Here is a 10,771-nt window from a genome sequence, read left to right as displayed (position 1 = left end):
GAAAAGGGGTGGGTTGGGGGAGGGGCATTCTGATGAAATGTCATCATCATAACATAAATTCTGTTTCTTTCCACTGATGCTGTCTGACCTGCTGAGTATTTCCACAGTATTTCCTAAGTAATTTGAAACAGATACCTAAATTCACTTTACAGCCTAATTCGTCCCTCGCCACTAACCCCTGTCCTTCGTAACCCTACACATTAACCTACTGCCACTTTTATCATAATACCAATTTTGTGTAATTGGATGAACTCAATCCCTTGGTTAACACAACTAATTCCTGTTCTCTTATTCCAGTGGTAGAATCATAGACATATTCATAAATCCATGACTGGGTGGAAGAAAGGAGCTGGATTTAATAGTGTAAATTCAAGAAGTCAGAGTGCATGGAATCTGAATTAAATGAGAATCAATGTAAATGGAGCTTTGTTCTGATATGAAAATCTCAGCTGGATTTGGAAGTGTGCAATTATTCACTTCAGTAAGAATAGAAAAATAGAATTATTTTGAAAGGTGTGAAACTTGTAAGTATTGATGTTCAGAGACTCACATGTGCTCATACAGGAGAAAATCAAAGATAACACACGGATACAGCAAATGACATGTTGGCCCTTACTGCATGGGAATTGGAGCTGAGGAATAAAAAAGTTCAACTACAATTGTACAGGGGTATAATGCAACTACATCTGGGTGCGCAGTTTTGGTCTGCATATTAAAGGAAGGATGTACTTGCATTGGAGGTGTACAGTGAAAGTCCATTAAATTGGTCCCTGGGATGAAGAGTTATCCTCTGATGAGAAGAATAAATTGGAATTATGTTCTCTGGAGGTTACAAGAATGAGAGGTGATCTCCTTGAAATAGACAAGATTCTGAAAGAGTTTGATCAGGCAGATGCTGGGAGATTGATTCAGCTGGTTGACAAAGAAAAAACACAAGGCACAGTGACAGAAGAAAGAGCTAGTCATTTGAGACTGAGATTAGGTCACCACTCAAAAGAATTGTGAATCTTTGGAATTCTCTACCCCAGAGGATTGTAAATGCTCCATCCTTGTCTATATTAAAGGTTGAGATAGACAGAATTCTCAGGGAGATCTTTGGTCTCTCGGGGAATTGAAGGATATGGGGAACAGGCAGGAAAGTGGAGTTAAAGCCCAAGATCAACCATAATAGTATAGAATAGCAAAGCAGGCTGCCCTGGCCCTATCATCTACTCTTGCTCCTTTTTTGAGTGTTCTTGTACATCAAGCAGACGTTTGGTAGCGATCAGTCAGGCACCAATTAAACAAGAGCTTCAGGAAAGTACGATATAAGTTACAATGTGCAATTCATCGTCAACTGATGAACAAACATAAATGGCCAGACTGGAATCAAGGTTGTGCCAGAAAATGCAAGAAAACAATTTAACTTATTTATTTATTTCCACTTTCTTATGCATAGTTGGCAAGCTTTAATCTGTGTTATCTTAAAAATACGCAGGAACAAAGAAGCCCATAAATGGGAATTCTGGTGGAGTTAGGGCTATTTATTTTGATGGAACAAAAATAAATTCAGCAGGATTAATACACACATTTATTAGTCACAGTAATAATAAATAGTTGCTACGGCCTCTTTAAGTAATATTTAAGTTACTTAAGTATAATTCTATAGTAAAATAATTTTAGAGAGGGCGTCACCCAATGCTTATATCTATCAGATTTGTGTGAGTTGTATTGAGTAGATTGAATGAAATCTAGAAAACAATTGGTTTAAATTAAGTTACTACGAAGAATTACAACGTGCCATTTATGTTTGTACAACAGTTGACGATGAATTGCACGTTCTCGGTGTGCATTCCTGGTTAACTATAGGAAATAATCGTGATAAAAGCAAATTACTGCAAACACAGCAAAATGAAACAAAAGCAGAAAACGCTGGAAAATCTCAGCAGGTCTGACAGTATCTCTGGAGAGAGAATGGAGCCAACGTCTGGAGTCGAGATGATCCTTCGTCAGAGCTGTTTCGAATATTTTAGACGAAGCAGGCGATCGGCTTCAGAGCCTGACGATTTTCAGAAACAGGATGTAAGTTATTCTTCAGAAATAATTTTCAAATCACCCCTGTGTAATGCTGTGCATACAGCAATTTCAAAGTCGGCAGATTCTTCGTGGTAACTTAATTTAAATCAATGGTTCTTTAAATATAATTTAATCTACTCAATATTACTTAGCCAAATCTGATAGAAGCATTGGGTGACGCCCTCTCTAAAATTATTTTACTATAGAATTATACTTAAGTAACATGAATATTACTTAAAGAGGCCGTAGCAACTATTTATTATTATTGTGACTAATAAATGTGTGTATTAATCCTGCTGAATTTATTTTTGTTCCATCAAACTAAATACCCGTAACTCCACCAGAAGTGCCACTTAGGGGCTTCTTTTATTCCTGCGTATTGGCTTAAAGATAATAAAGTTCAAAGCTAGCCAACCATGGATAATAGAAATAAATAAAGTTTGATGTTTTCTTGCATTTTCTGGCACAAAATTGATTCCACGCTGCCCATTTCAGCATTCAGTGTACCCGCTGCTTTAACTAAGATAATTGGATGTAAACTTAATTTTAATAATCTCGAATCCGCTTCACACCGCAAAGTGTAACCAAACCCCCCTCGATAAACAACGGACATCACCACTTGTCATTCTTAAGTCTAATTCATAGATTTTAATGTTCCAGTGACAGTTTGGGTTTAGTTGAAAATATCTAACCATTACAGTTTCCGTTAACCTTGCAGCTTCCAGTTACTTTGGCTAACCGAAAGAATAGTACAAGCAAAGAAATCCTCATACAATTAGCAAAGAGTGGAGCACTTTTTTTAAAAAAAAGCCATCTAGGCCAGCCTAGATTCAATGCGTAGAGTGGAACTGCATGTTGTTTCTAGGTAATGCATAACACACATTTGACATTCATACTGTGAAATTGAAAATATCTAATATGTGCAATTCATACTCATTTTACACAGTGTGTTTGTTCTCTTTTAGTAACACCCATTTTTATACTTAGATTGAAAAACACATAGTGAAAGCGGTGTGTATCATACCAAACACATCCCAATGCTGTTGACGCATTTACAAATTAGAAAGAGTTAATTGTGCTAATGTCAAAATACAAATGCACGAGTGAACCTTAGCAGGATTCTGAACGAAACCAATTACCGGTTCTAACAAAATTCCGACGAGTTTGTCTCAGCTTTCGCTGACTCGATCTTTCACGAAATAATTCTAAATTTTTTTTAAGTATCGAATTTCAACCAACAACTTGCGAAAAACTGCGTCTATAATAGAATCATACAGCGGCTTAATAAACTTCCCAACCCCTTTATTCACCATATATCCGGAATATGGGTTTGGCTAATATCTAACAATCACATATTATTTTCTTGATATACTCCACATTTAGAACGAAGGTGCAATGTTGTTATATCGAAGGCTGGCTAACAAACAGGAGGGGTGGCAATGAGAGGCGTTTTTTTTCATAAATATGACCTAGTGCAATGACAATATTTATATGAAGGCGTCTCCGTTGATGGCATTTATTTGAGGGTAATGGAAGCACCAAACAGTTGGTCTGGAAAACAGCTAACTTCTGAATTTCACCATCTCAGTACTTCATAAGGCGTATTTTCTTAGACGTCAGAAAAAAAGTTCATGATCGTGAAACTATGTAGCATACCTGCCTGCAAACGTGTATCGCACTCTCGAGGAATTGCTCTTTCTGCTACTTTATGGGAAAGATAGTACATGTATTTCAAACTGTCTTATTTGTCCGCCAAACAAGCGGAGAGGGTCTGAACCCAATGTGTTAGACATTCGTACGCTAGCTCTTCCATAGCAGGACAGAATTTCAAGACTCGTGATTTGAAACATTTCAGGAACTGGTCGTAAATACAGCTACTGTGGTCACGTCTCAGTATTTAATCTTTCCTTCTATTCCCAAGGTTATGAATTCTTTATGTTATGGTGCTAGGCTCCCTTAAACATCTGATCCACATGACCACTCAACTTTTTGGTTGTTTCGACCGCGGAGATATCATTACCCAATAACCTCTTCATATATTTCGGCAGGAGGGATGGTGGATAGCAATTACAGTGAAAGAACAGGACCATCGATTCACTTTTCGGACCTTAACCCAAGAATGCCAAGACTAGTTGTTGTTGTCCCAGTTAAACTCGGCTAACTCAAGGCTGACCAGGAATCCAATACTGCTCGTAAATATTTCACTCTCTGTACGGAATCTGGATAACTTTCCTCAACTATTAGGGAAATCAGTCTTTAGACCAGAAATAGAAAAGTAGAAAGCCCATTGGTTTGGCCTTAATTTCCACAATGGGTCAATTTCGCACACTTTGTCACAAGCGTCTGGAATCATCTTGTATTTATAAAATAATCACTTCGAAGGTCACAGTTCAGAACCGGTAAAAACATTGGGACGGTGTACCTCCACCAGTCTGATTGGCTTCCTGTCGTCACGGTCTTCAGCCAATGGGCTAATCCCAGCCATGTGTACATTTGGGCTTGTGTTTGCCTCCAGAGATTGTTTTATTTGTACACATTTCCAGGAGGGGGCGGGTGGGGGGGGAGGTGTCAGTATAAAGGCCATTTCTTCATTGCAATCACCCCATACTCGCGCTTGAGCTAAATTTTCCACTTTAGTTCCGTACAAAAATTCAAGAAGTAATAATGTTCGTCCACCGGAGCCAATGGCAAATTCTCAAAAAAAACCTGATTCCAACTCAATAAAATGAAAATCACAGATCCCAAAGGCGATGTTGTTATTCCAGAAATTCGGACAAGTGTTTTATGTGGTGGCAGATCACACATCCTCTAAAAAATCCAGAGAAACGAAGGTAACACCGCGACTTCTCAGTTACTTTTCGGCAGAATTGTCAGGCACTGGAAAGCAATTTGTAGCTGACAATTTTGATTTGAACTTGTATCCTCCACCTGGATTGTTTGAGGCCGATCCGAATATATCTTCAAGCTTCCATTTTATCTGCATTATTTTGTCAATTTACATGTTTGTCGTCTTACATTTTACGAGGGGTAATTTCTTACAGATCGCCTGGTGGGATCTGCGGTTACCTGGAGATGGAGCAACATTACCATGATTCCAGATAATACTTAACTGGTGACTAATGCACATAAATGGATTTATTCTGACATGTGAATGCTCTTGTGACGCACGTGCCCTTTTGGTGCTCTGTGTAACCACTTCAGATTTTTTTCAACAGACACTATCTGGCTCCATACATCTATTTATATATTTTTCTCTGACTTAATGGTCGCCAGAAAGGCCCTTTTAAGTCTTGATTAGTCTGCCGTCTTTCGAAAAAGAGCCATTGTCTGCAGGGGATATCAGTGGCTGGTGATCTAATCCCACAACGAAACCTTTTATCTCGCCAAGACTCCCTGATATCCTTGTGACTTCTCAATCCTGGACACCACAACCAAGGCTTACCCCTTTTCAAAAAAAACTGTACATATATTGTATTATGTCATTATCAAAATCTAATGATGCATATTTCACTCTTGATACAACTTGAACATGTACATTCCAACACAATACAATCAACGCACGCAATATCCATTATGAATGCAAGCATGGCCAGCCTCTGGGATACACACAATCTGTAACTGGTTGGTTCAGTGGCACAAGCTAAACATTAGTCATTCTAAAATAAGTTTGTCGCTTGATATATAAAGGTGTTGAGTGAAGGACACCTTTCGTCTGGGCATGCAGCAGTATTGGATGAAAGCACATACATGAAAAGGTCAAGGGGAGAGGGGAGGGCTGGGGGTATCTCTGTTTCTCCCTCCATTGGTCATATTGTAATAAAAGACACTGCCTTTCATCCCAAACGCTTAAGTGTTACTCCTGGTCGCTCTGTTGTTCCCCTGCCCATTACCGTCGGGGCGGTATTTGAGCCAGCAGATCACCCACGTGACAACCACTGAGAACAAGGCTAAGATGCTGGCCACAGACAGGCAGATGGGGCCGACAGGCGAGGGGGAGCTGTTGTAGTGATTGACAAAAATCAGACCGGTGAAGAGCAGCACCACCATGGAGAGGAAGGAGAAGACCACACAGACGCAGCCGGCGGTCAGGGCGGCCCGCTTGCAGTTCTGGCAGCTCTCGTAAGGCGCCGAGGGTCCCGGGGACTGGCGGCTGTTCGCGGCTGCCGGAGGGGTGGCGAGCTCGGCTTGCAGGGCAGCGCTGGAACCGGGCTGCTGGGGTTGGGGCTGCTGATAGCGGGCAGCCTGCTGCTGCTGCTGCTGCTGACCCAGCCGCTGCAGCTGGGGCGTCGGAGGCAGCACATCCTGGGGCGAAGGATCGGCCCCCACGTACAGGGGGAAAGCCTCGGTGACTTTGGTGTTATTGGGCAGGTTGTGGATCCGGTAGTCGGGCACGGCTGTCCTGTGCCGGCAGATGGGGCAGGCGATTCGCCATGGCCGGTCCTCCCTGACGTGCAGTGTGGTCAAACACTCCTCACAAAACGTGTGCAAACACTCCAGGATCTTGGGCGCCCTGCGATCCAGGTCGAAGTAATTGTAGCAGATTTTGCACTCGTATTCTTCGTAAGGGGTTGTTGCATCCGGTGCTGGTAGACTTGCCTCCGCCTCTGCCATGACATCTTAAAATAACGGGGGGAAAAGAAGGGGGGGGTTTGAAAAAAAAATCTTGCTCACTTAAATAAAGCACCAGCTCACTCACATCAGCATTATTTCTTCCCTTCCTTTCTTTCTCTTTCTCTCTCTGTTAATATCTAACAAGCCAGCTCGCACAGTCCTGCATTTTGATCTGTCCCCTTTAATAATAAAACCAGCCACTCGGCTTTGACGCGAAGACGGAGAAGTGATGATGTAATCTGGCGGCTCCAATGCGAGATTTCTGAATCATTCAGCCTAAGACCGGTCGCAAAAGGGAAGGAGATGGGGGAAAAAAACCTGTAACCTTTCTTTGTTATTTCTGTTTTCGGTGTTGTTCAAGGACGATGAAACAGTACCCGTATCAGAGAAGGCAGTACAGGGGAAGGGAGTGTGTGTGAAAGAAGTTCCCTCATTGAATGTATAAACCCTCCAGGAAGAGTTCATTCAAACGCATTCTCTGCGATTCTGATTAATAATTGGCCCGTTTGGACGAGTGAAGAAATGATTTAAATCATTCCATCTCATTTATTGTCCTCAATTACTATATTATACTACAAAACTTTAATTGACTGCATTCTGAAACGTATCTCAGGTGAATGTACGGTCATTGACGATACAAAGGAAATGTACTGGGAACAGAATCAACAATGGGTATCCCGGGTACACTAATTAATTGAACTTGGATTGCCTGTTATTTATTTATTTATTTAACCGTAATAAGCTAACTACACCGTCACCATTTGTAAAGAAAAGATTTTCAGCTGCGGTGACCTTCAGGGTTAGGTCATTTATTCACCATTTTTTAGCTCACTTTCCAAACCGATAGCTGTCATAAACCTAACGGTAGAAATGAATAACGTGAGTGCACAAACCATGCCATTTTTAAAATTCACCGATGTCGCAACAAAACTTAACACAGAAATTGCACCTGGTCAGGTTTCTCTTAAATATCCCAACGCATTTCACAATTAATTACTTCAAAATCGATGTTATACAGGAGGTTCATTGAAATAGAATCATAGGAATTTACAGCACGGAAGGCCATTCAGTCCATCGTACATTCAGTCCTAGATCCTCACTTTTACTTCGAGTTCCTCATCATCCAATCTTTGACCATCACCCTTTTAAAAATATTTATGGAATCAACAACCAGTGCCTTATTCCAAATTCCAATAACTCTTTTAATGAATACACTTCTCTTCATCTCCTCTCTGGTCCAACACTGGTCTCTAGAATTTTTGCCAATTATTTTGAATCTTTGGCGTTTGGTTATTGATCCAATTGCTGAATGAAGTAGTTTTTCCGCTATCTGCACTATCAAAACCGTTTGCCATCTTGGAACCCTCAATTCAGTGACTTCTTAATCTCTTTTCCAGGGAGAACAGTCTTAATTTTTTCAACTTCTTTGCAAAACTGAAAATTCTCATCCTAGGTAACATCAAGGCAATAAAAGCAAAATATTGCAGAAACTGGAAATTTGAAATAAAAATAGGGAGTGCTGGAAAATCTCTGCAGGTCTGGCAGCATCTGTGGAGACAGAAACAAAGTTAACATTTTGTGTTGAATATGAGCTCTCTCCAGAAGTCTTCATTTTTGACTCGAAACATCACGGCAAACCTCTTCGCATTCTTTCTAAAGCCTTTATGCCTCTCCTGAATTGTGATGTCAGAGTTGTCCACAGTACTCTAGTTGAGGCCTAGCTAGTGTTTTATGAAATTCTACCATGATTTTTTAAAAATATTCTCCCTTTATTTGTAAACCCAAGTACCCATACACTTTTTAAACAACTTTATCAACTTGCTGTGCCATCTTTAAGGGTATATGTGTATGGATCAGGATCTCTTTCTTCATTTGGACTTTTGAAAAATGTGCCATTTCTAGTATACTGCCTTTCCATGTTAGTCCCCCCCAAAGTGCATCACTTCACACTTATTTGCATTAAATTCTATCCGCTATGCTTCCATGGACTTCATCATCCTGTCCATGTTATCCTGAAGTCTATAACTGTACATTACTGTGTATCTTGTTAAGTTTTATGTTATCTGCATTTAAATAAAAACGTTGCTTGCAACATCTAAGAGTTGATGACTTCTAAAAATTCCAAAGAATAATGAACTCAGAAATGACTCTTGGGAAACACCATTGAAAATCAACTCTCAGTCTGAAAAATACATATCACCAACTACCTTTTGTTTCCTGTCACTGATCCAATTTCATATCCACTTTTCCCTTAATTCCATCTTTTAGTAAGCCTCCCATGTGACATTTTGTTTACAGTTTACCAAAAATCCTTATATATAACATCAACCTAGCCATGTTGTAAGGAAAGGCTTAACAGACTGGCTATATGTTCAGAGAGGAAACTGGATGAGTATAAGATTTTCTAATTACATTAATATTTTTAATTGCTGTAATACCACTGTAGCCAAAAGAGAATTGTGCATGAACTCTTTACATGAAATTGTATTCTGTATGTAATTCCCTGCAAAGTCCCACATGGTGGCATTCAGGAAAGGAGACAGAATATAGGTATTGACAGTCAGTACTCACGAAAGAAGATGGAAGATATGTGTCAATGAGAAGAGTTCCATTTCAGGAAAACCAAGCAGGAAGATTTCAATTAAGGATCATTCCTAAGCGATGTACAGTCATCTCAAATTGACCCCCAGGGGGATAACTCCGGTTTAATTGAAACTGTGTTGATATCAATTGGAAGTAGACCAATCAGGATGATTTCAGTCAAAAGCACCTGAGGGTTAACCGGATTATTTAATTGAAACTTTTGTTTAACATTCTCAATGAAAGTCTTGCATTTAGTTTAAAATGCTGCCCACTGACCTCCAAACTTAAGAAAGAAGTAGAATCACCAATCTTGATCAATCTTCTCTATTACATGTCAAAGAAATCAATCAAGTTAATCAGGCACAAATCCAAGCTGGCTTTTCTTGATTAAAAGTTAAAGTTTACTTATTAGTCACAAGTACAGCTTACATTAACACTGCAATTAAGTTATTGTGAAATTCCCCTAGTCACCACACTCCGGCATCTGTTTAGATCAATGCATCTAACCAGCATGTCTTTTAGATTGTGGGAGGAAACTCAGGCAGGCGCAGGGAGAATGTGCAAACTCCGTACAGACCATGACTCAAGCTGGAAATCAAACCCAGGTTCCTGGCACTGTGAGGCAGCAGTGCTAATCACTGTGCCACTGTGCCACCCCATAACCCATGGGCTTTCAAATGAAAGTTTATGTTTCTCTAATAATTGTTTCCAATAACTTCCACACTGCCAATGTTAGGCCGACTGACCAGTGATAGCTTCCTTTTCCCCTCTCCCCTTTTCTGAATCATGGAATAACATTAGCAACCTCCCACACTACTCCTGTATCTAATGGGATTGAAATGTTGTAACTAATGCCACTGTTGTTTCACTTGCTTCTTTCAGCAATCCAGGATGCATTCCATTTGGACCAGGTAATTTATCAATTTTTCTTAATTTTTTAAATACATCTTCTTTATCCATCACTATCTTGTCAATAACTTTTCTCTCCTCTCCCTTAGTCTAGTCTTTACATCATCCTCATCCTTTGTGAAAACAAATGCAAAGAGCACATTTAATACTTATGCCATGTCCTCTGTCTAAAGGGCCAATATAACCAGTGGGTAAACTAGGCAATCACCTGGAAAGGCAAAATTTGGTGGACAGCAGAAAAAGTGAACAAACTATTGAAAAGAAAATTACGTAAGCAAACAAAAAGGCTTCAGTGTTGAAAATTAAATGTCTAGATTTACTGATATACACCCACATCTATCAACATACAGATAGATTTCCATGCATTTACATTGCAGTTTTCCCCAAAATGTCACATCATATTCCTCATTCTATTTATGTAAGTTTTAAAAATATGTGCTATTTCAAAACTGTACTGCAAATCAGTTATAATATCTAAGATCATAATTTAATCTAACACACTCAGTCATAACGATATAAATTGTGCCTAAAATCATCTAGTAATTGTAATATACAAGCATTGCATTATGTGAACCATAGTACAGAGTAGAATGTGTTTTTTTTTTCACTGTGT

The 10,771-nt window shown here is 39.6% G+C and overlaps 1 protein-coding gene across 1 annotated transcript; it reads right to left on the bottom strand.

The window, feature by feature from the left end:
• Positions 1-2,718: 2,718 nt before the first annotated feature.
• rnf228 (ring finger protein 228) lies at positions 2,719-8,725 on the bottom strand. Its single transcript, XM_080185539.1, has one exon. It carries the CDS (start codon positions 6,664-6,666, stop codon positions 5,902-5,904), a length of 765 nt encoding a protein of 254 aa, XP_080041665.1. The 5' UTR covers positions 6,667-8,725; the 3' UTR covers positions 2,719-5,901.
• Positions 8,726-10,771: the final 2,046 nt, after the last annotated feature.

This window comes from Carcharhinus amblyrhynchos, chromosome 3, assembly GCF_965287045.1.
Source record: "Carcharhinus amblyrhynchos chromosome 3, sCarAmb.v2.hapA, whole genome shotgun sequence".
NCBI lineage: Eukaryota > Metazoa > Chordata > Chondrichthyes > Carcharhiniformes > Carcharhinidae > Carcharhinus > Carcharhinus amblyrhynchos.
Note: the sequence above shows the minus strand (reverse complement) of the source record. Positions and strands in the feature narration are given on the sequence as shown.